The 27,905-nt window shown below is 43.2% G+C and overlaps 1 protein-coding gene and 2 non-coding genes across 11 annotated transcripts in view; all 3 read left to right on the top strand.

Annotated features, from left to right (window-relative positions):
- Positions 1-27,905, top strand: part of PRRC2B (proline rich coiled-coil 2B) — a 187,126-nt gene that overhangs the window by 114,165 nt on the left and 45,056 nt on the right. For 6 of the 9 annotated variants that reach the window (XR_005743619.1, XR_005743620.1, XM_040324610.1 and 3 more), the window contains exons 16-23: positions 2,273-4,201; positions 7,750-7,931; positions 12,120-12,229; positions 12,402-12,525; positions 12,697-12,773; positions 14,784-14,972; positions 15,411-15,599; positions 18,224-18,310. Coding sequence is in view for 7 of the 9 variants with exons in the window: in XM_040324610.1 (XP_040180544.1) it covers positions 2,273-4,201; positions 7,750-7,931; positions 12,120-12,229; positions 12,402-12,525; positions 12,697-12,773; positions 14,784-14,972; positions 15,411-15,599; positions 18,224-18,310 (2,887 nt within the window). In the remaining 2 variants the exon portion in view is untranslated. The remainder of the gene's footprint in view (positions 1-2,272; positions 4,202-7,749; positions 7,932-12,119; positions 12,230-12,401; positions 12,526-12,696; positions 12,774-14,783; positions 14,973-15,410; positions 15,600-18,223; positions 18,311-27,905) is intronic. The other 3 variants (XM_040324612.1, XM_040324611.1, XM_040324615.1) reach the window with 3 other exon arrangements.
- On the top strand, positions 13,759-13,836 carry LOC120914806. Its single transcript, XR_005743812.1, has one exon. It is a non-coding gene; the product is annotated as a small nucleolar RNA SNORD62 (small nucleolar RNA).
- On the top strand, positions 24,614-24,694 carry LOC120914805. The gene has a single exon (XR_005743811.1). It is a non-coding gene; the product is annotated as a small nucleolar RNA SNORD62 (small nucleolar RNA).

The following is a 27,905-nucleotide window of genomic DNA, read 5'->3' as shown; positions in this document are numbered from 1 at the left end:
TTTTTTTCATTCAACCAGCGGGTTGAATTGAAAAAAATAAATACAAAGGCTTGGTTCCCCCTATACACACATTTGGGGTGTGTGTGATAATTCTCCCCACTGAGCTATTGAAGTCTTACAGTGGGGAAACTTTCCCGAAAATCAGAATAGACTGATTATAGCCAGCGGCACTTTCCCGAAAATCAGAATAGACTGACTATAGCCAGCGGCACTGATCGAGTGGGGAAAACCTGACATAGGCTGGTTGTGCCAGTTGGTGTCTGCTGAATCAACTGAATTTCAATCCATATTTAGCCAGTTTTAAGTCTGGAATACTTGGTTTTAGTGCTAGGTATGACTTGTAGTTCCTAAGGAAGTTGGAAGGTCTCCATATCTGGGTATGCATGAAAAAGTGCTGGGGATGATGGCACCCTTTGATGCGGTCCCCTATGCCCAGTTTAATGCCTGAGCTCTGCAGCTCAATATCTTGTCAATCCACTTGATTTTTGCAATGCATCGGACTCTGAAGACCAGTTTGGATGCTAGGAAATGTTTCCTTCCGATTAGTTGGAAAGATGGATGCCAGACTGTTGGGCCGGGGATGTCTGCGGGAGAACCTCCCGGTTCTGGAAACGTGGTCATCAAATGTGCAGAAGTTTTCACGATCCAAATCCTGGAACTGTGGGCGTTTTGGCAGGCTCTCATACACTCATTTGTCTGCTTTCAGGTTCAGAAAATGCCATGGCATGTATCAACTATCATGGAGGAGAGGAGAAAACCTGCTGCTGAGGAAGAAGCAAACCTGATTTTATCCTGGGCTCCTCCGTGCTCTTTCTCTTTGTGGAAATTTGGCAGGCGGATTTTCTCAGCCACTAAAAGCTCAATCTAGGAAAATTTACCTTTCACCTGGAAGAGTTCAGAGATTTGTCTGCACTGGGGGATGCTGGATGTGGATCTCTTGGTTTCCAAATGCAACAGCAAGTTGGACAGGTTTGTTACGAGCCTCCTCAGGGCTAGAAAGACGACCTATGGGAAGATTTAACATGATACATGGAAGGCTCATTACACTTAGTGTGAAGCTCATAAGTTCCATTACCGACAATGCCATAATGCGTATTTTGGTCTGCCTTCTGTTTGGTCTGGAGGCATCTTTTCTTGGCCGTGTTTTTAGAGGCCTATTGCATCTAATTCTTGGTTACAGCCTTTGTTCATTGTGTCACGTGAATTATTTATCCTATGCTGTTCCCTTTTGTCTCCCTGGAACCTTTATTTGGTCTTATTGGTTTTAGACTTTTATTTGAACCTTTAAGAGATTCCCACCTCTTTCCTGCAAGGTTGTATTTTTGGTTGCTATTGCCTCTGCTCGCAGGGTTTTAAAGTTGGCAGTACTTTTCTGGTTCTTCACCAGGGTAAGGGGGTGGTGAGACCTTGATTTTTACTATCCAAGGTGATGATGTCTTTTCACTCGCTTGAGGTCATTGTGTTGCAGTCCTTTAGGCCAAATCCTAGGGAGAAGGTGCTTTATTTACTCTTTGGAGATTGTTTAACCATTTTATCTGAAGGCTACAGCTTAGTTTTGACAGTCTGATTGCCTGTTTGTTTAGCCTGAGAGCCCTCGCAAGATTTATACTGCTTCTCGATCCACTATTCCTAGGTAGATTTGTCCGCTTTTTTTCTCAGGCCTATAGGATCAAGGACAAGGTTCCTCCTTTTTCGATTAGGGCCCATTTCACCAGAAGTGTAAGTGCTTCCTGGGTTATTCAGCATGAAGCTTCTGTTTCTCTTCATACTTTTACTAGGTTGTACCGGGCTGATCATGCCCTTGCTGAGGCAGAAGGTCCTATAGACTGCTCTTTTCTGTTTGGGGATTTTGAGTCTGTTGGCCTTGTTGCTGTGTAGTTCTCCCCTCGTGTTCAGTGCTTTGGGACATCCCAAGTAGTCATGAATAGTAACTCCTATGTGTCCGGTGATGTACAATTAAGAAATTAGGATTTTTGGTTTATCTGTAAAATCCTTTTCTTGAAGTACATCAGATTACACAGATCTTTCGTTTCTTGCTTGTGTTCTTCCTTTGCCACAAAACTGAGGCTTGGTGAGGCTGTTAGGGGTTATGCCTGGTTGGGGATTTCTGCCTTTTTTGGTCAGTGTCCATTCACCAAAAGTGGCAGTCTAACCCAAATAGTCATGATTATGAACTCCTCTGTGTTCTGTGATGTACTCCAAGAAAAGGATTTTACAGGTAAACTATAAATCCTAATTTATGTGCTTACCGATTTTGTTTTCTAACTTTCAGGAATGAGAACTGTTACTCTTCTTCGAGGGAACGATCAGAGGGCACACATACCCACCATGAACCCTTAGAAGAGCGAGAAGAATATTTGCAATCCAGCAGTTATGAAAAGAAACCTAGTGGGAATTTCAGCTGCATCTCACCTCAAAGGGGTCATGATGTCTCATTCCAACAAACAGAAAGTATGGCAGAGTGTGGAGTAAGCAAGGGGCAGCAAACTAGTGCGCAGTCTAGGACCTCTGATTTTGTAAATAAGAAAGCTCAGTTTAATGGCTGGGGCTATGGACATCAGAAGTCTTTGGATACATCCAGCAGTGTGGAAGAAGAGCTTCCTAAAGAGGTGCAGGCAGTAGGGTCTGGGTCTGAAACATGGAAAAAGGAAGATGGCGGAATACAGGACTCCACTGTAGAAACGGGTTGGCGGCTAGAGTCGGCCAATAACCAGCAGCATTCGGAAAATACTGGGAGAAGCAGACGCTCGGGTCCAATAAAGAAGCCAGTTCTGAAGGCTCTTAAAGTTGAGGAGAAAGAGCTGGAGAAAGCAAAGCCGGAAACAAAAGAACCTCTTAAAACAATGAAAGAAAAGCTACTCTCTAAGCTGGATAGTGTAACCAAAGTAGAATCCCCTGCCCTAAGCTCTTCTTCCAGCTCGACAATCGAGGACAGGCCTCAGATACAGCCTACTGTCCAGGATTTGGAGAAAGCCTCTCAAGAAAAAACTGAAAGAACCTGGAGCAGTAAGCCAGCTTCCCGTGAATCGAACCCTGCACCCCAAACCAAGAGAAGCAATTGGATTTTCATAGATGAAGAGCAGGCTTTTGGTAGGGCCAATGGTCGTGGTAGAGGTAAAGGTTTTAGAGACTTTTCTTTCCGTGGAAGAGCTTCAGCTGGCTCTTACAACGGACAAAGAATGGGCAGAGGCCGGGCTCTTCGGGAATTTAATCCCCCTGAAGAATTCAGGGGCAAGGTTTCCCGAAGGCGTGTTGCTAGTGAAACACACAGTGAAGGGTCTGAATATGAGGAACTGCCTAAACGTCGGCGCCAGCGGGGAGCCGAGGATAGACACGAACCTCCCCGTGTTGAAAGAGAAACTGAAGACTCAAAAGGAGACTTCCAAGGTTCTTGGAGGTCTAATAGAAATTACTCAGATGAGCAAAATAGCATTGACTCAAAATCCAGGGCCCCAAGGGCCTTTGGCAGATCACTTCCACCGAGACTTAGCAACAGTTACAGTAGAAGACCTTTCATATCCAAGGATTCTACACACTGGAGTTCCAAATCGGGAGGTTCCTCTTGGCAAGAGTACAATGCACCAACTGAGTCTTATGGATCACACCATAACACAGACAGAGACTATGTGCATGACTATAGGTATTCCGATTCCTACCACAACAGAGGTTTTGATGAAGCCCAAGATGATAGGCGGTCTGTTTTTCAAGACGATTATTCAGATAGGGATAGTTTGGAGAAAAGGTCTTTTGGAAGACGAAGGCCTCCTCGTCAAGACAAGCCTCCACGATTTCAACGCCTCAGGCAAGAAAGAGAGTCTCTTGGTCAGTGGACTGGTGAGGAAATCGGCAGTACCGTGAATGATCGTGACAATTGGCAGGCCCGTTCCAAGTTACCATTGGGTGAAATATCTGGACCACCAGAGAGATCTTATCATAATGCTGACCATGTCAATGAAGATTGGGAAACTGCATCTGAGAGCAGTGACTTTAGTGAGAAAAGGCCTGGGGATCTGGATGGTGAAGGGAACCTGTCTGGAAATGGCTTTTCTGAAAAGAGAGAGTTATCTAAGAGAAGTTTCTCTAGTCAGAGGCCACTAATGGAACGCCGCAAAGTTGAATCTTCTAATTATGAAGAAAAGCCATCGAAAGGCAGTGGAAATTCCCATAATGACTACCAGAGCTCTGCTTCATTGAAGAGCAGGTATTGGAATTTTGTTTTTCCTGTGTAAAATTGCATGTCTATAAAATAGTGAAATGCAATGCACTCACCTCTACAAACACGGTCATATTTAATGGCATGGGTGGGATACAGTCTTGGATATCTTGTCACAAGTCCTTATCTTTCTAACTCTCTACGAGTATCCAAGAGAAAGTTTAGGAGTACACAGACAGTGCAGATCATCAAGTTAAATTACAATATAGCAGATGTATACACTTGTATCTGATTGTTACACCGTGATAAAAGCGGATAGAATTCTCATAAATTGATGGAATCTGCTCTCCTCTCTGCCAGGAGATCATCTGACATCAAACCGCCAATGTAAATGACACAGGCATCTTTCTGAGGAAGGGGGTGGTTACCCAAAATGGGTCAGTGGTGTTGTTTTTACACTTGATATTTGATGTCTCCTAGCTCATCCTCCTGGTAAGCTTGAGGGTGTTCTGAAGCTTACTTATCCCAGTAAAATTTATAGCTAGGTGGTTTTTATTCAGCTAATGAAGTAAAAATAATGGAATCCAACCTGGGGTGTATAATAAATATTCCCAAGACGGGATACCTCCCAATAGACACTGGGTAACGTAAAAAAGAGAAGGATGAGACAGAGGTCTCAAATAATGTCTTTGAGGTTTTTATTCAGCGTCGTTCTTTTGCTGGCTTACAGTGGGTGATGTGGATAGAGTGAGGGAGGGTTATAAACCCTGTCAGTGTTTTTTTGTTTGTTTTCTCCCTACCGGGGACAGCAATACAAACTGACAGGTATTCTTATCCCTCTCAACTTGATTCAAAACTTTTGTTAAGCTAGATTTCATAAAGGTGGAGCTGCAAATATCCAGTTGCAAGTTATTTTCCCAACGAAACCTATCTGCAGCTGACATGAATGCCTATGTAGTGGGCATACAAATATACAAACCTCTTTATGCATCTTGTAAGTTGCCACTTTGATTTTTAATAGTCTCTTTTTATATATACTGTATGTATTTGGCGCCCTCTGCTGTTTTCTTTATATATTGCAGAGGTTTCCTTTCTCACCACACAGATTAGCACACCTACATCTGGCCCTTTGGGGTCTCTTGGATCAAGGTGTCATTGCCTCATTTCTAGTAGTAGAACAGAATCAGGAGTTGATCCTCAACCTGATCACTGTTCTCATTTTCAAAGAGTATGTCTGTCTCTTTGGTTCTGTAAGTCCAAACATTTTACATGGTATCCACCAGATCAACCAACAATGCCCTTCTATCTACAAACCAAATCAGGGAAACAATACTTAAAAGAACGAGGGTGCGTAATCCACCACACCATAGCCAATTGGTCTAAATGAACATAACCTTTATTGGACCTGAATATAAAGTGTACGAAATAATAAGCTGCGCAAAACAGTGAATGTATCCTATTAGACTTGGTACTAGAGTACAATCATTAACACAATTCCATGTCTGAGTGCATGCAAAATCCAATATGAATCAAAAAACTCTTCAATCCTTCAAGTTGAATTGACAGTTACTGCACAATAGAGTCCAAGGAAATCCCAATAGATATTGTAAAGGTAATTGTTGTGAGCAAATTAAGTGTTCAACAAGAGCCTTGAAATAAAAATAAAATTAAAATACAAAGTAAGGCCAAAATGTTGATGTTGAAAGTCCTCCTAGGGTTAGTGAAAAATAGTGCCATCACACCACAGGACACCCAGGAACAGTGCTGCTTGATGGGAAAGAAATCCTCCACCTTCAAATCCACTGCCGCTTACCAGAAATGAAGATCCCAACTAGAGATCTCTGTTAGCAAATGGCCTATACCCCAGCCTGGGTCTCTATGTAACAGGATTAGATATCTCCACTGCAGCAAAGCCTTCGTCCTCAGCCTCTCTCATAAGATCTCATGTGTTTAAAACCAAATGGGTGGAAAGAAGAGCCATCATAGCGTAATCAAGTTACAAAATTTTATTAAAAAGTACCAAGCCTAATAGGATACATTCACTGTTTTGCGCAGCTTATTTTTTCGTATAGGTTTTCAATTTGTGTGTGTCTCGCATTTTATAGTTACAGCATCACTATTATATGATTTTGTAAACGGTACAGTTCATTCATGGGAACATTTAACTGACAGCACAGTAATACACCCTTTTTTTTTATATAAACGTGTGTATAAAAAATGTATGTAGTTCCAATAAAAGGGAAGCACCTGGGGGGGGGAGGGGTGTTAAGAGAACCCACAGTGGTCATTTGTCTGTTGTAAGCAGCATGGTTCCCCTTGTTATGTCAAATGGTATTCACTCTGTTCCAACCCCAGAGGGACTTCCTGCCTTCTGTGGTCAGTTATGGAGCGCACCCAGAGTTTCCGGTTTTTACAGCGCTGTGACTTTCAGACCTGCTCTGCACCCCAATTTTCACCAGGGTCCTGGCCTCAGTGTTGGCCCTAGTGCATTCTCATTACATCCCAATTGTGGGATAATTAGACAAACAGTTGTGGAAGAAAGTCGGTGGGGCGCTGTTTGACAACATTTGCTGTCTAAATGTGTCAGCGATTTGGTTGGACCCTGAATCTTCAGGATTCAGGGTTGTAATTCTCTCATCGTGTACAGACATTCAGAACATAATGTTCCTTCTGCAGAAAAATCTTCAGTTTATCTGATTTTTGGATCCCTGTCCTTCAGTTGTGTAATTGCCTGCCTCTTAACTGTTGCATTAGCATTGTGGGTTAATGAGTAACCATTTTCTCCATGTGTTCCCCAAACTGTCTTGGCACTAAACACTGTTGTTGTGGCACACGTTGATTGTTTTTGAGCAGACCGTTTGGTATTAACCCAGGGGTCTTATGGATCAAAATTCAGCTCTGAAGTCAGAGAATTCCTCCCTTTTCCCATTTTGGAAAATGCTGTCATCAGTCTTTATCCTGTCGAGCTAGGGAGGTGGCATGAGAACCCTGCTGCCACAGGGTGTGGGCAGTCGAGGGACAGTCAACCTTAATTGGTTACATCTGGAAGTAAGGGAGTGGTCTATAAACTCGAGTGCATTCCAGACCCAGGTGGAGGGCTCTGCAAACTCTGATCTCCTAGTTCATCTGCATGATGAACACTCACCTCCCACCTACCTCTCTGGTGCAGTGTACAGCTTCCCATAGACATTAATGAGTGATCACTTCTGTACTCGGGTATGCGGCAGTGCCATTTAAAAAAAGAGAAGGGTGTATGGGGGAATACTTAAGAGAGAAAATGTTCCTTATTTTTTTGTGTATGCCCGTATACTATACTCTTGCGATAGCACTGCAGTATATCCAAATATAGCAGTCTAAAGTTGTTCATGTCTATGGAAGGCTGATCTCTGCACCTGGGCTGCCCAGGCAGGGAAAAGACGCTGGTATGTACATTGAATGTAATGAGCTATACGCATGCAAGTACTCCGATAGGTAAAATTATTTTCCATGTTAATCTACAAAAAATAGAAAATAATGCAATAACTATCCATTCCAAAATTAGCTTTGTTTTCAGTGTAAGTTTGTTTACTTTTTTCTACGATTACCTTTGCTTTCAGTCGCTGTTCTGACGAGTCCTACACTCAAGAGGGCAGTCACCATCGCTATGGGTTGGAGAGGTCTGCACAGTGTGACAATGGAGACCACTCGGTGAAAAAAAACGAAAGGGACTCCAGACCAGCTGGGATTAAAGGAAATGAAAAATCAGAATCCATCTCTGGATTTGATCTGAAATATGGAGGTAATCACGATGGACGGAATGTACTGCGACATCTATTTCTACACCTTTTAATAAGTCTAACCATTGATTCTATACCAGGAAGAGTAACCATGACCGATAATCGATTGCTGTGACTGAGCAGTTATAGAAATGTACCGCCTAGAACCATACTCTACCAGCTTTGTGTGGCACTGAATAGAAATGTACCATTGTGGCACTTGATGCTGAGGCTGCTTACCTGCATTTGTTTGCTGCTCCCAAAATGCAGGGACCAAATATTGGTTGATGGCTTTATCGGTTTTGGCGTCTTAGCTTTAATCTTTTCTGTGTGAAGTATTGCCAGTAAAAGGAAACCTGTACTTTCCCCATACTAATCTAAATAACGGGTTCACTTTATAGGAAAGTAGTGCATAAACCAGAGCCACTGGTACTTGTCTCACATGGAGATCTACATTTGATAACTTGAGATGGATGTATGTATACACATGATATAGGATGATGTACATTGGGGTTTTCTGCTATGTGATATTGGGACCATGGTCGTAGCATAAGGGGATGCAGGGGTCACAATCGCATCCCCGCCCCTAGCTCCAGGGGGCCCCTGAAGCCTCCCTGTCATATCATATCCTTCACAAAGTCCAGCTCCGATCTGCCCTAAGGCCCCACAGCCACTCTCCAGTACTGGACTTCCACTTTGCCTTCCACAGTCCACACCCCTCCATTCTCATTGGCTAGGGAGAAGCTATGAGACATTTCCTGAATGGAGAGGAGCACGAGGTGAGAACAGCCCAGGATGGGGAAGTGGCTCTGCTGTGTGCTGGCAACATGGAATGGTAACCGAGCTCAGCGAGTTAAGAGGAGGAGAGTGCTGTCCTGTAGCCACGATGGGACCGATTTTACTGGTGAGATAAGACACTGCTCAGTGTCTCCTAGTCATTAGCTAGGATTCTCTATTCCCCCCCACCCGGGGATGTACGCTTACCCCACTTCCCTGACAAATGGGGAATAGACACACCTTCCCCCAACACTGACAAACCTTTAGAAATTGCTAAAACAAATCCCTTAACACCTCCTGAGGGGCTGCAAGCTCAAGATTTTGTCACGTGGCTTTGCCCTCCCAGATCTACAAGTCCCCCCCCCCCCCCACAAAGCCCCCTGACCACCCCCTTCATCCTGGATGCTATGCCTGGCTGCTGAGCTCCTTTCCCATTACAGCACTCTATACAGGTTCTCCTCTGCAGGGCTGAAATCATTCCTTTACAACACAGCCAGTTAGCCATGATCTGTACAAGGTGTACCTGCCAACTGCAACTACACTGTTGTTTCCGACCAGAGAATTTCAGAGGTCAAAATGGCAACATAAGAGCCAGATACACCCTGTGAAGGCTGACAGACTGTGTGTGATTTCAGCCCTGTGTAGGGTGGTTGGGAGGAGCTGTATACAGTGCTGGGATGGCAAATGAGCTCTGCCAAGTGACCTGCTAGGGGTCCCTGTCGTCTGATTCTCCAGTGGTGATCCCTGTCTTCTGATGTAAGGAGGAACTCTGGGAACGCAAAACTCTTAAGCCACTTTTAGTATCTTGGCGTGCGGTGGGTGTATCTGCACGCACGGTGAAAGCGGTGGGGGGGCCCAAGTCAACTTTTGCATTTCATTGGTTTATCTTGACACCCACTACTTCATTTGTATTACATCACTATTAGTCGCTATTTAATTAATGTAACTTTACCATTGGAGATTGCATTGCCTCAATACACACCCAGTGAAAACCATTCTGGATATAGCTTGAATAGCAAAGAATATACACCGATCAGCCATAGCTTAATGACCTTTGACAGCTTTTAAGAAATAGCATTGATCCGATGCATCATGAGCGAGAGACCTCCATCCCTAAATACAATACAATAGAGCACAGGTGTCAAACACAAGGCCCGCGGGCCGTGTACGGCCCTCCAGGCCATTTCATGTGGCCCTCGCACCTCTCCTGCAGGTGCAGGAGAGCTCCGGTCCTCCTACAGACCCTTACTTTCTGCTTTCAAGCAATGATCCAGCTTCTTCCCAGCAGCAGCATAAGGGAAGGGAGGTGCACTGTAATGTAAGGGAGAGTGGGGGACTCAACTTCTGATGGTGGGGTGGCTCTTGACATCTAGTTTATGGGGAGGGGATGCTCTGGACAACTAATCTTACAGATACAACTGGCCCTTTTAAAGGGGAATCATAAAGCTGATGTGGCCCACGATGAAATTTAGTTTGACACCCCTGAATAGAGGATAACATTGGTCGTGGGACTTTACATGAGGCAACTCACAAGGTAAACATTGTATATTTATTATAATAGTTATATTATAATAATATTATAATAATTCAATAATAAATAATTCCAAACATACACAAAAGGGATAAGCGGATCCATAATAAAGAATATTTAAATTCATAACTGTCTTAATAATCACATCCATGATGTTCTCGGATAGGTAATAATACATGGTGGCATAGTGTATGATGACTAAAAAGATTCTTGACATCCTAAAACGTGTTTTGTGGATCTAGTCCACTCCTCAGGAGTAGATGCAAGAGATTATCTAAAGTATAGAACAATGCCAGAATAATAATGTCATAATAAATATTATGGATCAGCTTTTCATTTTGTGTATGTTTGGAATGTTATTGAATTATTGTAATATGTAACTTGTTATTACATATTAAATATACAATTGTTTACCTTGTGAGTTGCCCCATGTAAAAGACCCACGACCAATGTATCCACTATTGTTTTGACCGCTTTCAGGGCTGTTGTAGCAAAAAGGGAACTTGCTTATTAGGTGGGTGGTCATAAAATGATGTCTGATCGGTGTATTGCCATTACACTTTGCTGCATATACCTCCAAAGATTACTTTTATTTTTTCTTTGCATTTCAAGTGACTAGAAGTTATGCCATATGTATGTTTCTAGTTGACATTATTTTTTTCATTGCACAAATTATAAATGTAGGTGCAATGTGGAAATGATCACCTTTATTAGCATTAATAAAGGTGGGGAGAGACGCCTCTAATGGTTTATTTTTATTTGGAATGTACATCTTGCTGGGTATTTGAGTTTCTACTATATATTGAACTTTCAATGGGAATGCGATCACCTCCACTACCAAGTTTTCTGTAGACTAGGATGGTCTTGCAAAGCTCCTTTCAGACATAATTTTCAAGCTTTACTTACCAGGACGCAGTGGTGTAACTAGAACCTTCTAAACCCCAGTGCAAGAAACCATAAAGGGGCCTTTTCGTCCGAGCCTGGTGATAGAACTCCAGGGCCTGGTTGCAAGTATAACCCCTGTAGTTCCACCACTAAAATCAGTAGTTCTTTACTTTTGTTGTAGTTTTTTATTTTTTACAATATTTTTTTATTTTTTTTCGGAGCCCCGTTGGGTGGCTTTGGTGAAATATCAAGGGTCTAAACAGACCACTGATGTTCCACCTTTGAGACAGAGAAAGGAGACCGAGGACAAAGCCATCTGTTTAGTAGGAGAAATTTAAAATGTGACCGCGCTGAAAGCTAAAAATTGGCATCGGCAGGAAGGGGGGGAAGTGCCCGGCATTGAAGTGGTTTAGGTAAATTGGAAAATTGTACAAGAAAATTAAACCTGTATGGCCAACTGTACTCTAGGTCATCATTCAAATAAAGCTTCATTGTGGTGTTTTTTAATTATGATTATATATATATATATATATATATATATATATATGTGTGTGTGTGTGTGTGTGTGTGTGTGTGTGTGTGTGTGTGTGTGTGTGTGTGTGTGTGTGTGTGTGTGTATATATATGTATTCTATGGTTGTGAAAGACACCTAAAGCTCTTTATACTGTAGATGTAATAATTCATTTGTTTTGTTTAGGAGACAAGGAGTTCCCAATTTTAACACCACTCTTGCTCCATGTAAGCCATTTGTCACTTAGGCACTGGGAGATGCATTTTGAAGAGACGGAGAACGTTTTGCACCCCTTTCTCTTCTTGAACGTGCTTTGGTTTCCCAAATGGACTGTCAGCATATTGGGGTCGGGACAATAAGACAGGAAATACTGTCTGATTGGGGCTCCTCCTTTAAAGTGAACCTGTTTCTTTACATACCATAGGCAAGGTGCAGGGTCCCTTTAAATTCTAGTATCTATCCTTTTCTGGATTCAGATGGATTCAAGTCTCACTGGCTGTTTTCCAGATTCTGTTATTGAGGAGGAAGCTGACATGGGAGGAGAGGCTTACTCAGACATGAACAAATCCCGTCGTGTTCTAGATAAAGATCGAAGAAAAAAGGATCAAGTCGTTCAGGTCAGTCATCTGTTCAGTTATAATTTAGATATTAAAAACCCTTAGTGACCATGCTCTATCCCAAACTGTATAGAACATTTTGGCTAAAGATACACTTTCAGCTTGCCTACAGTATCGGTAAACTAAGAAAGTTAGTCTTGAGTTAATTTTTAATGCCCATTTCTCTTCATAGGTGCCCAGTAAGAGTACCAGCATACAGTCCAGAGTGCCACCTCGTTTTGCCAAAAAGCAGAACAGCATGTGCATAGATCAGGCAGATGTTACAGGCAAAGAGATCTGGGAGAACAATGGCCAAGGTATATTTTCTGACAACATTTCTATGAATATTGCTTGGCTAAAAGTCAGTAATTTTATAGTTTTTTGATGTTTGTCTAACAGAATACATGACCAGCTTCTCAGACATACCCACACATGTGAACATACCCATAGTCCTCTGTGCAGCTTTAATGTTTACTCCTTGTTTTCAGCGATTTCTGTTCAGTCAGGCAGTGATACCTGGAGCAAGCCTGGAAGTGTTTTCAGTACAGAGTCCTCATCCACTGAGGTAAGTTCTATTTCTTCTGCTTTCATTGGTGAAGGGAACGTAATTTTTGTCAGCATCTTAAGCTGTTATTGCTGGTTCATTGACAATATTTGTGTCCATAGTCTAGCAACCGCAGGCAGAAGTCATTTAATTTAGAGTTAAAGCCTATGTTTACCTGCAAAAAAAAGCCTAAAGGACATTACAATTTGGCTGTCCTAATTTACATATAAAATGACAAACTGTACATATTTCTTTTTAATATAACACACGTTTTATCAGATCGCCTTTAGATTTACCAACAACTATGCAGTGCAAGGACCAACCTGATTGATACAAAGTTTTGGCTAGTTTAGTATGACATAATTTTGGTAAATCTAAAGGGGATTGTACAATCTGTTTTGTAAAGTGTGGTGCAAGCTTTAAACTGACCTTTTATGCAAGAATATCTAGGACACATGTGACAAGCCCGGGGGCCAAATCCGGCCCTCCAGGCCATTTCATGTGGCCCTCGCACCTCTCCTGCAGCTGCGGCACCCCCCTCCACTTTGCCCCCACCTTGTTCCAGCAGTTGGGAGCAGAGAGGAGGACAGAATACCTCCACCAGATCCTTCACTTCTCCGGGCAGCCGCAGGAACCCATAGTCTCCGCCTCCCCTGGTCTCGGCATTCAGCAGACTCTAACCCTCCTCTGCTTCTCCTCCAGACCCTGCACTTTCTGATTCCTAGCTCTGCCCCCAGCATCTTTCTGGCAGCAGCACAAGGCAAGGAGGGTTCACTGTGATGTAAGGGATGGTGGGAGACTCTTAATTCCTGATGGAGGGGGTTCTCTGGATATCTAACATTTAGTATTCTATTTACAACATGCCTTTGAGGGCAACCATAATGCTGATGCAACCCACAATAAAAATTGAGTTTGAAGCCCTTGATTTAGGAAAATGCTTCTTAAGATCACTTTGCTTAGTTGACCAATGCTGTGTCTGGTTTCAATAAATTTCAGAGCATTTGGTTCTCTGTGATCCAATAGATCCTGCTGACCCTCTGTTATGTACTCAGGAGGGAAATGAGGCTAATCTTACACTGAGAGACTTGGCTTTGCCAAAGATAACAATTGTAATTTAAAGAAGGTGGTTGAGAGGCGAGAATAAATTCTTGTATGATGAAGTGTGGCTACGTCTCATGCCCATTCTGTATTTAGTACACATGTGTAGGTGGTTGTTAAGTTCAGTTAGGCCTTGTACACACAAATGTGAGCAGCAAATATAAACAGAAGCATGCAGTAGTTTTTATTTGGTAAAGTAGCTTAATAAATTCCCACAGAGGTGCCTATTGCACGTAATGGAAAGTGTGACACTATTTAGCAATCTGCAGCTTGCGTTGCCTGCCTTTGCAGTTGGCTTAGACCTTCACTGATCACCTCCCGGATTAGTGCTGATTCTACTATACGACCTATAATGCATTCTGTGCTTTAAGTTTAAAAACCTTTTGTGTGACAGGATCCCCCCTTATAGCTCTCTTTCTCATTACAGGGCAGATTGATAGCAATGGGAGCCATTGGCTCCTGCTGCTGTCAATCAAATTCTGTAATGAGTGGGGGCTGAGACTCGCTGTCTGCATTAATAGATGCAGACAGGGTAGCTCAGGTGCAAGCATGCATAAGTACCCCCATAGAAAGTGGCTTTCTATGGGGGCACCTGGGGTGCAGACGGGAGACCCCAGAAGAGAAGGATCTGAGCTGCTCTGTGCAAAACTACTGCACAGAGAAAGCATGCCATGTTTGTTTTATTAAAAAAAAATATTAAAGGTTTACTAACCCTTATTATCAGCAGTTTCCTTAAAGGGAGAGTAGCGATGTGGAATTTACTTTTAACACGCTGCTAAAATTTTAACATAGGTTTGCCATCTGTAGGGACCATGTTTAATTAGAATTGGTCTTCCAACTGTCAGCTATATTTTTACCCTATTGAATAAAATGTCACTGGTACAGTATGTAGTCTTCAGTGTGCTTTTCATTCTGGAATTCTGGGATCCTTAGGGGTTCAAAGGCAGCCAGGGTGACAGCGGGATTGATCTCAGTGCTGAGTCAAGGGAGTCGTCTGCCACATCTTCACAACGGAGCTCTCCCTATGGGACCATGAAACCCGAAGAAATGAATGGGACAGTCATGGTGGAGGCTAAGCCCGATTGCCCCAAGGAGCAGGGGCAGAAGCAGTCGGACAAGAAGGTGAGGCTCAGATGCTTTTGCCTTCTAAATATTAAACACCATAGAATGCAGATTTGGCATTTGCTGTCCTTGTATTTTCAACGCCTTTGAAGAAGTTTATGGTTTAGGTTTCTTGTGGGCATAGATTTAATTGATAAACTGGAGTTTGCTGTATACATGTGTGCAAATGCTACTGCTAACCAGCATGTAGTAGAAAGCTGGCAAAAATAAACAGATTTTATTTCTTGGAAGACACATGATTGCTTCCTCTAATGGACATTGTAAAACACACTATTGACATAATCAGACAGGATGTACCTGACAAGGAAATGGAGTGCTTTGTGTGATCTTTACTATACATTGTCAAATGGGTGCAATATATTGCAGAAATATAGACACATTAGACATCCTGACCTTGCAAGGATAAATTGTAACTGAAGCTGTTTTGTTGTTTTCCAGGAGTCTGATTCTGGCCTAAACAAGGAACACAAGCCTGGTCCTATTGGCAATGAACGCTCTCTAAAGAACAGGAAGGGATCAGAGGGGACAGAGCGTCTAGAAGGAAATGTCCCACCTGTTAATGGTGTGGAGATTCATGTGGATTCCGGCCTTCCTGTAAACCCAATTGAGTTTGGAGTAAATGCTAAGGTAAGCATTGCTTCTCTTTTGCCTCTGATACTGTCAGAGTGAAAATACAGATTTGTTCAAATCTGCATTGTGTAACATTTACATGTTTCAGTGGTAGTTTGACTAAAAGATTTGTTTTAAATGGAGTCTGTGAACTGACATTTTAAGTTCTGCAAGTACAGATTCACTTTAAGCTCGGGTTCACACATATGGGAACACAGACATTGCATGTGATTCACACCCGCATTGCTGTGCCGATCACATGCGATGTCGTGTGCAATGGGAATTCAGCCATACAGTTATATAGCTGAACTCACATTGGATTCGCACAAATAAGGGTGTGCAGGAACCTTCCCTCCCCGCCACCCCCCGGGCTGGAATCTGATCGCATGGGTATCCGATTCCACAGTTTGCATTGCGATCTGGGGGTGTCATTAACTTTGTATTGACCCCCGCAGCGGTTCGCAGAGAATGGCACTGGAATCGCGCTGGTTCCCCCATCGCATATGTGTGATATATATAAATATATCCACATAAATTATATATTTATTTGGTTTAAATGGTGAGGGAAATGTCTGATTGCCTTGACCCTGATAAAGTAGGACTAGACTTTAAGGCTGCCACAAACCAAAAATGTCTACATTCACTTTGGGCTCATTCAGACAGATAGGTAAAGCTTTCTGAAAAGCGTCCTGTGGGGCATTGCTTTTTAGAGGGCAAAAACAGCAGCAGCTGACAGGCATTCAGGAGGCGCTCTTGAGGCTTGTGTTTTTTTTTTGTTTGTTTGTTTTTTATTGCTGAACAGCAATTTTACATTTTGGACCATGACGCAACTTCAAGCCAAGCTTTTGGCTCGCGGTTGCTGTGAGACCCAATTGCACTCAGTGGGCAAGTTTGACAGGTGGTGCCATCTGTCGGACTCCGCAGCCTGAGGAAAAATTGCCATCTGCAGCACATGTACAGCCCTATCAGAGGCGGTTATGTTAGAATTTCAATAGGGGAGCAGTAAAAACAGTTGCACTCCCCAGCCGCCAATCTGAAAGAGACCTTTGTGTTGTGTATTTTTATACATGCTGTATTTTTATTTGGCTTGAATGGCAACGCATTACAAATGCAGAATGCAAAACATGTGCCCTGCTATGAGAAAATAGTAAAATTATCTTTCTTTTGTAATAAATTACTGGGGCATTATGGAGGGAGGTGAGGTGCAATAAAGGGACCATAAACCCAAAATGCACCTGAAGTCTAAACAAGCTCAGTGAGGTCTGTGGCTCCAAACCATTTAGAAAAATCTTTTTTTGTGACGATAATGTAAAATAATGGGATCTCAACACTTAGTCACAAATAACTACCTGCCTTTCAGACAAATTTTGGAAACTTGCTGTTGGCATATGTTTGTAGTGTGACGGTTAACCTCTGCTCAATTGTCTTATCTGGTCTCTGTGCTTACAATACTGCACATGTTTTAGAACCCAAAATTCATGTTTATTTTAGGCAACCTAAAAAGGTTCCAGTAGGTCCTTTCCTTGATGATTATAGGTTCTTTCGCATTATAGTCAAAATATAAAGCTGCATTGTTTTTGATTTCTGCCCAGGTTGTGTTTGAAAAATATACTGATGATTTTTTGGCCAACATTACCAATATTCTAACTCCTTTATGCTGGATTATGCATGGCATTTCAGTAGTGCACACATCAGGAAAATTAGGAGGAAAAAGCTTAATGTATCAATCTCTCCCCCGTTTTGTCAGGAAGGCAGAGGGCTGGCTAGACTGTGATCGGAAAGTGCTGGGAATCTGTTTTATTCATATATTTAAAGGGTTTGTCCTCACAAGTAAAGATTTTTCTGCAGATTGTTGCATGCGATACCACCCATGAGACCAAAATTGTATATTGTTAGATTTGCTTAAGGCCCCTTCCACATTGGGTGGGCTCCATTGGAGTCTGCCTGCTCAGCGGGAAATCTGTGCATTGCTCCCATTGAGCAGACGGATGGCTGGTCCGTGTCCGCTCCACTTATGCAGATTGGACACAGACACAGCCCGCTCTCCTCTATGAGTGGTGGGATGTAAATTGACCCCCTGTCCGTTTACACCTGACTGTCATCTGATCCGATCTGCCAGACAGATGGGAGAACATTCCCAATCTATTTTTTAGCAAATAGGATCGGATGTCTGCCCGTTGACACCTTTCCGCTCCATAGAGAAGACTTGAATGGTCCGCCTGAAAAACTGACAGGTGGACCTGATTGGTCTGCTTGTGTAAAAGGGCCTTAATCTTCCCACCTGTAAAAATCAGACTCTGCAGCACTATGGTTTCAGGTTTTATGATCTAAAATCAAAATGGGGTGCTGACAACAGAGACGTTTGACAAAGACCTGTAAGGTTTTGTTGACAACAGCACTGATTGTGCAGGCCTGGTGGGGGTTATGTGACCAGGACATGATTTTTACAGCAGATTATTATTCTATCTTTTTTCCATCTACTTTGCTTCCCAATTGCCTGGTTAGTTGATAATAGCCTTTGCCTTCCTAGCACAGAAGAGCGTTGACTCCATAGCAACCAGACTATACAAGTTACTTGATGTTACTGTAATGCAGTAATCCAGAAAGTAGATATGAAAGTCTTATTTGTTTTGCTTCTGCAGGATGCAGACTACTCTTTACCCCCTGGGGCTGCTCCAGGTCAAGCTGCCAACACAGTTACTAAACTTCAGGACGCACTTGCGAGCAAGGTAAATTGAATTTGGAGAGTTCTGCATGTGTTGTCAGCTCCCAGATTGAAAACCCTTACCTTTTAAATATCTTGCCTACATCCTGTCCCATCTCCTCTATATTGCTGCTAACCAAGAGGCCAAAAAACATGGCATGCCCACTATGATAGTAAAGTCATTTTGCCCCTTGATGAGAAACAGGGTTTTCTTTCTCGTCCATTGAGGAACACAGGAAGTCTTTGGGTTATACTGCCATGATAGAATGCTCACAAAAAAATAAAGCTTTAGGCCAGCCCAGGATAACCTCTTCTACTACCACCATACCTCCTTTTTTGCTAGTGTCCTCAACGGTTTGAATGTATTTGACTCAGGATTTGCTGTGTTGAAGCAACTTTTTTCTACGACTATTTCTTTTCTCTTCTGTAGCCATTTTGTGTGTGGCTGGGTCCACTGTTCCTTCTGTTGAGGTGTTTACCACGATGGTCATTCAAGACTTTATGGCCCTTATCTGCTGACTAATCAGAGGCCACAAGCATGTCCTCACACCACCTTCTGCAGATTCTATATCTGATTTTCCTTCTGCTTTAGGGGCTTCTGAGAAATTGGCCACAGAGACATTCTCATTCTAAGTTGCTCCAGTCTTAATTCACTATCTTACCCTTAAGGAGTCGTGGTCTTCTGCATTTACGTTCAAATTAGACTGTTTTTCAGCTCTTTTTGATGCAGTACATGCACCATTCTAAAACTAGAGGATTGGCCTTTATCATTACTGTCTACTGCCTTTACTTACTAAAAACTGGTAATGCTGAAAAAAAACTTTCCCTTCACCTGCTTTTTCAACTATTTCTCTGTGGAGAATAGAAGTTTCCTGAGTGGTTGGCTGCCCCCAAGTGCTTTTTAGGCATGTAATAATTTATTGAGCATTTTGCACAGAAGTGGTCCTTTCCCACTGTGCATTAGACCATCTCTCTTAACAATAAGCTAACTATACCGCTGGAGTATGCCCATTTTCAGGGATGCATCAGATGAGCAGTTTAAGCACTGTTTAAAGCTCTGTTCTCTTGCCCTTATTCATTTCTGTTCTTTATTCCTCTGACCTCCAAGTCGGTACCCCACCCAAACTTGGCTTCCATACCACCCGTAAGGTCTGGCCCCCTGCAAAGTCTCAGTCAAGTCTTCTTTGACATGAAGGTGCACCCACACTTTTTAGAACAGGGGATGTCACTTGGTATCCTTTGCATGTGCTTGGACAACTTGCATTTCAGACACTTGAATGCAGGAGGTGGTATCCCAGGGCCACAAATTGGAGTTTCCCTCCTTGGTTTGTCACCTCTAACTTTCTTTTGCATCTGCATGTGTTGTGAGATCTCCATTAAGTGTTCTTGGGTCTTTTTGATCAAGGTATGATTGCCCCTATTCCTTTTGCAGGATAAATTTAGGGGTTTCTCTTCACCTATCTCAAACCTGAAAAAGCCATATGCCCCTTCTTGGATCTCAAAGCTCTGGATGTATTTGAGTTTCCTCTCTTCACCTGTCAGATTTTCTGTGATCAATAAGGATGCTTACATTCATGTCCCAGCACATCAGTGGTTCCAATGCTTTGCTGTGGGCCCCCTGCACTACCAGTTTGCGGGACTGTCCTTTGGCCTCCTTTGTGCACCTCGGATGTTCACCAAGCTGCTGTCTATTATTGGCCATGCCAATCTCTTGTGGCATCCTCATTGTGTGATATTTGGACCAATTCCTGGTGAGGGAACAGTCAGCCTTGACTTTGTTGCACAATGCGTCTTTTACTGTCTGGACATTTCAGTGGTTCGGATCGATGCTAAACATTCAGAAATAGCTGAAGCCAGCTCATCATTTGAGAGATCGGAGTCTAGTCCTGGACTCAGCTCAGACCAGACTTTACTTTACACTGGAGATATTTAAGAATCTCCCCTGTTCTAGGCATCAGAAATTTGAACTGTCCAGTCTAGGAATTGTTGTGTACCTGTCTGCTTTTGCATGAGAGTCCCAGGCCTGATGGTAGACTCTCACAAAGATTTTTATTTGCCCAGTTTCTCTTCAGACCCCTGCAATACAGCGTTCTGTTGTCAGGGGAGAAGTCAATCCAGTCTTTGGACAGACCAATTCGCTTGTCACTGATCAGGTTTTCCATGGTTTGGCGGCTCAGAAATCCAACTCTTGAGTCTGAAGTCCTTCCTATCCTTTTGGAAGATCCACATGATAGATGTCAGCCTGTTGGGCTGGGGAGGAGAACTGGGGTACCTTGTCGGTTTAGGGCACTTGATTCTCATAGTCTCACTACTTTTAAGGTGGAACATGTTGAATTTTCCCATTGCTGCAACCTTGCCCCGACCTGCCGTCTCTAGTACAGCAAGCCAGGGATCCTCCCAATTTAAAAAAATCTATGTTCATGTGGGGCTCCGTGCCCCCTACTGCATTATTTATTCAGAGTTCTGTGAATGGGGGAATTATAAGTATCCGTTAGCCTTTGTAGCTGTTGTAGTTCTCAATGGACTACCAGGGTGCTATTGAGCACTCTATGTAGTTTGTTTATTCCTGTCATTTGTGTATAACTGCCTGCTCGTACCAGGCACGAGCAGACAGCCTGAAAAAAGATGTGCATTCATTTTTTACATTTTTTTTTTTTTTTTACAAAGGTGAACTTATCTTTTAAACTTTGGGAGGTTTGGCTGTCTTTGTAGAGTTGGAAATCCTGATTCAGGGTCATCTGATCTAGTCAGAAAATGTCACATGGTAGTGTACATCAATCATTGGTGTGGAACTGGAAGACTTAATGTAACAAAGAGAAGTAGATTGAACTAGTTCTGGGCAGAGCTTCATGTTCCACCCTTATTTACCTTGTATATTCCAGGCATGGACAACAGGCAGACATATTATCTTAGCCTGTAGTTCTTGGATACTTGAGTATTGAAAGAAAAAATGTGATAAGCGCTACACACTGTAGGCAAGTATCCACAACAACCATCCTAACCATCAACAACTAAATCAGTGATGGCTAGTGGTGAATAATATACATAACAGTGAAAAATAAATAACTAGTGAAAATACATATATAAAACGGTGAATCCTATCACAAAAGTGAACCAAAAAAATTAAATTGAATATATCGGAGATGTGCAATATCCTATGTAGGGAGAAAGTGTTCTTTAACAGAAGAACATGATGGTAAGTGTCAATAAGGCAATCTTCACAAAGATGGCTGTTGGTGAATCACGTTACAAATAAAGAAGCATCCATAACCAGTCTCCCAGAACTCTCACCTTACTGCAGCTGGATATGGGCATGTAGCATGGGTGTATGCATATTCGGGGATGTGTATCACAATCCTTCCCAATAGTATCCTCTACAATGGCCACTTTCCTCTGTGACTGGCTCTGATCCCAAATGGATGAAAGATCTGTGCGGATGCTCAATGCTCCGTTTGAGCAAGAGGGAGAGAGAGAGGAAGGAACAGATGCTTCCAATAGTAAAGTATAGTTATAAAAAGGGGGGTTCTTTATTTGTGTGCTTAAAATTGGACTCCTACATAAATATGAGGTATTCGTACAAAAATAGTACAGGACGGGGCGTACACAGAGGTGTCTTGCGTGTTTCGGTTGGCCTCTGGCTTGCGGTGGTGTCACGTGATGTCGAATCCACGATATTTATATAATCCCCGATATAAGACTTGAGTATTGCTCTACATCCGGAGGCATTCCAGGACCTGTGTGTTGCAGGTGAGGGATGATGGATGTATGCATACTTCCTGGCCTCCAGGTTTAACAAATTGGACTGGATACATCCTGATCTATGCTTTTTCTTCCCTAAGACCTCTTCCTTGTTTCACAGATTCACTGATCACATTTTGGTGATCATTATCACTCCAGACTGCTCCAGGCAAATGTGGTACATCAGCCCTTGTACAACTCTTGGCAGATGCTTATGGGCTCTGACAGTTTATTCAGGATTCTCTATCCCAAGAACCTATTCACCATTCTGCTTCATAGTCGATGGCTTTATTGTCATGGCAGTTGATGCCCATGTTATGAGTGACAGGAGTATCTAAGGGTATATGATGCCTACAATGCTAAAATCTGGGAAAGCTGCATCCCACGAGGTCTGTCATCAGAGATGTAAGGCATATATCATTTGGTGTGTGCTAGTCTGTTCTCCCGTGACTGTGAGATCTAAAGCGTTAGCAACCACTGTTTGAACCCATAACATACTCTGTCACCCACAAGGTTTTTTTTGTTGGTACTTATCGCCTCTGTGAGACAAGTTTCTAAATTGGCAGCCTTATTCTGCAGGGAACACTTTTCTGCTTTTGCATAGGAACAAGTTGAGGCTCAGGGCTGACTTCTGGACTAAGATGGGTTCCCCTTAACCAAGACCTAGTTCTTTCATCCCTCTATCTGGCTCCAGTTCGCCAAAAGGACATTTCCCTCCATCGTCTGGCTATGGTTCAGGCTTTTCCTGTTTCACTTTGACATTGCTTTGTTTCAGGACCACCGCTTACCTTTTTGTCATCTCGGCGGGTCCCCAGAGGGTCCTCTGACTTCTAATTCCACCATCTCTAGGTGTCTTAGGCAGAACCTCATCTGAGCCTGTGGTCTCAAGGAACAGGTTGCAAACTTTCTTTTTTTGTCTTTAGTGACCATAGTTTATAACTGAAAACTCTGGCATCTTGATTACCGTATTTATCGGAGTATACCGCGCACTTTTTTGCCCTGAAAATCAGGGCAAAATCGTGGGTGCGCGGTATACGCCGATACCCCCTTTCCCGCACCGAGTTTTGAATACTGCGCCGACATATACCGAGCGCAGTACACTCGGGTATAGTCGGGCAGTCTCGGCTCGTTCTGCGCTCACGTCCTGGACGTACAGGACGTCAGCGCGAGAGTTGCCGAACATTGCCGACAATACACGAGTGTACTGCGCTCTGTATATGTCGGTGCAGTATTCAAACTCGGCGCGGGGAGGATGCCTGACCGGACGAAGAGGACACCCAAAGCCGCAGAAGGACGCCGGACCCGACGAAGAGGACACCAGAAGCCGCAGAAGGACGCCGGACCCGACGAAGAGGACACCCGAAGCCGCAGACGAACGCCGGACCCGACGAGGCCGCCGATGGACGCCGGGCAAGACACCAAAACTGTAAGTACAAAAAAAACTTTTTTTCCCACAGGATTGGGGGCAACTTCAGGGGTGTGCGGTATACGCGGGAGCGCGTTATACCGCGATAAATACGGTACATTTCTTGGAAGTGTGTTTTTTTTGCCCTGAGGTCTTTAGACTTAATAGGGTTGAGTCTAGCTGCAAAATCTGTAATGTCTGCATGATTTTAGATTCTGCCGCTTTTCCTATTTAGAATAAAGGGAATTGTTTTTCCCACCCCCTTTCCCATGTGTTCTCACCTCCTCTTTTACTCAGTTGCTCCAGTGAAGCCATCAAAAATACGCAGTGCTTCATGATTTAAAGCAGAATTTTACCCAGAACTCCTTGATAAAAAATGTTCTTTAGCAAGGAACATACATTCTACAAAATTAGTGTGTGCTCTAAATTGCCTCCAGCATTGCTCATATTTCTTCTTTTTGCTGAAGCCCAGGGCCACGGAGCAGAAGTAAATCATAAAGCAGAACTAAACCCATCGATGTAACGGTAAAAAAAAAAAAGTTACATTCCAGGTATGCCAGGATTGCTAGCTCACATTTGCTTGTTTCCTCAACCAAACTGTCAAACCATCAAATTGCTGGTGTCAAAACGAATCACATGTGAGGCACCATGGCAGTTGCAGATCAAACAGAGGCAGCTTCCTTGGCTGTAAAGGATAGGAGGGTTTAATTCTGCTTTAAGGCTGTCAGCAGATTGACCTCCACAAACTCGGCAGCGTCTAAAAATACAGAGCAACTGAGCATGTGCAGAGCAGGGTGAGACTGTATTACTGGATTTTAAACAGTACAGACACTCATTTTTAATGTTTTACATGGCACAATTGGCCAGCCTACAGTGATCTAGCACAGTGTTTCTCAACTCCAGTCCTCGGGGCGCACCAACAGGTCTTGTTTTCAGGCTTTCCCTTATTGTGCACAGGTGATTTTATCAGTTTCACTGCCTTAGTAATTACCACAGCAGTTTGATCTGAGGGAAATCCTGAAAACATGACCTGTTGGTGCGCCCCGAGGACTGGAGTTGAGAAACACTGATCTAGCAGACCAAATTTTCTGACTAAAGTTTCACTTTAAGTTTGACATTCAGATACAGTGAAGTGATCTTTAATTTGTTAGTGTTTGGAATGTCACTGTTGGTGTTTCTGCTCTGTCTCAATGATGTGTCAATAGATCCTTCTGACCCTTCACTATGTACTCACAAGGGAAATGAGGAGACAATGTAACTGAGAGACCTCTTCCTACTCTAGTGAAGCCTGGGAAATATAAACATATCATACATCAAAGGACACAGCACTTCATGACTACTTAAAGCGGATGTGCCACTAAAAAAATATATTAAAAGCCAGCAGCTACAAATACTGCAGCTGCTGACTTTTAATATTAGGACACTTACCTGTCCTGGAGTCCAGCGCCGATCGCAGCAGATGACGAGCCGATCGCTCGTCACCCTGCTCCTCCCCCCTCCATCCACGGTGAGGGAACCAGGAAGTGAAGCGCTCCGGCTTCACTGCCCGGTTCCCTACGGCGCATGCGCGAGTCGCGCTGCGCCCGCCGATTGGCTCCCACTGTGTGCTGGGAGCCGAGTGTTCCCAGCATACAACGGGGGACGGACGGGAAGCAAGGGAAAAACCCGTCTTTTTCCCGCATCGTAGGGCCGGAAGTGGGTGTAGATACCTGTCTGTAGACAGGTATCTGCACCCCCCTCCCCCCTGAAAGGTGTCAAATGTGACACCGGAGGGGGGGAGGGTGCCGATCAGCGGGACTCCACTTTAGAGTGGAGATCCGCTTTAAGTTATGTTGCCACTTTCTGAAAAATGGACAATGGCTCCCAAACAAAAAAAAAAAAAAAATCGGAATTCTTCCCAGCTCAGCCAAGCCTTATTTTTAGCCAGTGTCTTTAGGGGATGTGCCTAAAGATGTCTCTCTGAATATCTTTTGCTTTTCTAGTCCCCTTTGAGCTTCCTGGCAGATATGGTGAGCACTAACTTTGTTACCACTTTCTCATATGAACGTTTGTTTGGACCATGACTTGATACCTTCATCCAGAAGGTGTCTGATGTATGTGGGATAGCGCTAGACTGATAGCAATAACAATTGGTTCTGATAAGTATATGATAAAGCATGACTTTCTTTAAAGCTGCTGATCTGTGGTGAAGGTACAGGAGATACTGTTGAGAATTTTAAAGCCGGATTTAGATACAAAAAGATTTCCCAAGCTTTAAACATCCCAAGGAGCACTGTGCAAGCGATAATATTGAAATGGAAAGAGTATCAGGTCACTGCAAATCTACGAAGACTTGGTCGTCCCTCTAAACTTTCAGCTCATACAAGGAGAAGACTGATCAGAGATGCAGCCAAGAGGCCCATGATCACTCTGGATGAACTGCAGAGATCTACAGCTGAGGTGGGAGACTGTCCATAGGACAACAATCAGTCCCTGTTTACTGCACAAATCTGGCCTTTATGGAAGAGTGGCAAGAAGAAAGCCATTTCTTAAAGATAGCCATAAAAAGTGTCGTTTAAAGTTTGCCACAAGCCACCTGGGAGACACACCAAACATGTGGAAGAAGGTGCTCTGGTCAGATGAAACCAAAATCGAACTTTTTGGCAACAATGCAAAATGTTATGTTTGGCGTAAAAGCAACACAGCTCATCACCCTGAACACACCATCCCCACTGTCAAACATGGTGGTGGCAGCATCATGGTTTGGGCCTGCTTTTCTTCAGCAGGGACAGGGAAGATGGTTAAAATTGATGGAAAGATGGATGGAGCCAAATACAGGACCATTCTGGAAGAAAACCTGATGGAGTCTGCAAAAGACCGGAGACTGGGACGGAGATTTGTCTTCCAACAAGACAATGATCCAAAACATAAAGCAAAATCTACAATGGAATGGTTCACAAATAAACATATCCAGGTGTTAGACTGGCCAAGTCAAAGTCCAGACCTGAATCCAATCGAGAATCTGTGGAAAGAACTGAAAACTGCTGTTCACATACAGAATCGAACCTCACTAAGCTCAAGCTGTTTTGCAAGGAGGAATCGGCAAAAAATTCAGTCTCTTGATGTGCAAAACTGATAAAGGCATACCCCAAGCGACCCACAGCTGTAGATAAAAGAGAAAAATTGCGCCAACCCAAAAAAATACCAATTAAGTCCTTTGTGTTCCCACAAGTGAATAATCAACGAAATCAAAACAAATTTTTTTTTAAGTCCTTAATAAATATACATATGCAGTATTAAAGTCCGAAGAACGGTGAAATCCAGGACAAACAACACCCAGTGTAGAGATGATAATGCAGATGTGAGCCGCCACCACATGGAATGAGGCTTACCAAAAGGAAAATAAATAACAGCGTTATTTAAATCACAGCGGGATGCTCCAGAGTATGAGGGTCACAGCTTGGGATGAAACCAGGATTATAAATAGACCACAGCTCATAGGGAATCCTCGGCGGGATACAATGAGATCTAGTGTGTAGTACTCCTCCTCGTATCGTCTCATGCAGCCCAGTTGAAATCAGACATGCAGGGAAGGAGACCGCACATAGGGTAGTAGGTACGAACAATTTATTTAAAAGGATAAAAAACTATTTACAAACAAGTAGAAAAAACGAGCATTTAAACAGATGCCGGCCGGCATGTAACAGGAGCCCTTCCTGAACGCGGTGACGTCACTGCACGCCGCACGCCACAGCTGTAATCGCAGCAAGTGGCGCTACAAAGTATTAACTTAAGGGGGCTGAATAATTTTGCACGCCCAATTTTTCAGTTTTTTTTTTTTTTGTTAAAGTTTGAAATATCCAATAAATTTCGTTCCACTTAATGATTGTGTCCCACTTGTTGATTCTACAAAAAATATTACAGTTTTATATCTTTGTTTGAAGCCTGAAATGTGGCAAAAGGTCGCAAAGTTCAAGGGGGCCGAATACTTTCACAAGGCACTGTAAATTGATTGTAGTAAAGCCTTGTTTTTTTCCCCCTATAAAAATAACAAACATGTTATACTTACGGTACCTGCCATGTGCAGTGGATTTGCACAGAGCAGCCCAGATCCTCCTCTTCTTTGCTTTTGGCCCCTCCCTTCTGTTGAGTGCCCCCACAGCAAGCAGCTTGCTATGGGAGTACTCGAGCCGAGTCACATCTCCTTGTGTCCATTCTGACACAGAGCTGTGGTCTGCCCCCGCTCCCTCTTTCTCCTGATTGGCTAACTGACTTTGCTTGACAACAGCAGGAGCCAATGGTGCCACTGTTGTCTCAGCCAGTCAGGAAACAGAATACAGGAAAAATTCTGCGCTGTCTAAATGTGAGCAGCTTACACTACCAGTGAATACAAAACAAACAAAGTGCAGCGCATATATAATAACTAAACACCTGTATGTAACATATATGGTGTCCAACAGTGAATATTAAACAAATGAATAAATAAATGTATATCACC

This window comes from Rana temporaria, chromosome 9, assembly GCF_905171775.1.
Source record: "Rana temporaria chromosome 9, aRanTem1.1, whole genome shotgun sequence".
In the NCBI taxonomy this organism is placed as follows: domain Eukaryota; kingdom Metazoa; phylum Chordata; class Amphibia; order Anura; family Ranidae; genus Rana; species Rana temporaria.
This window is presented reverse-complemented; position numbering and strand designations above follow the sequence as displayed.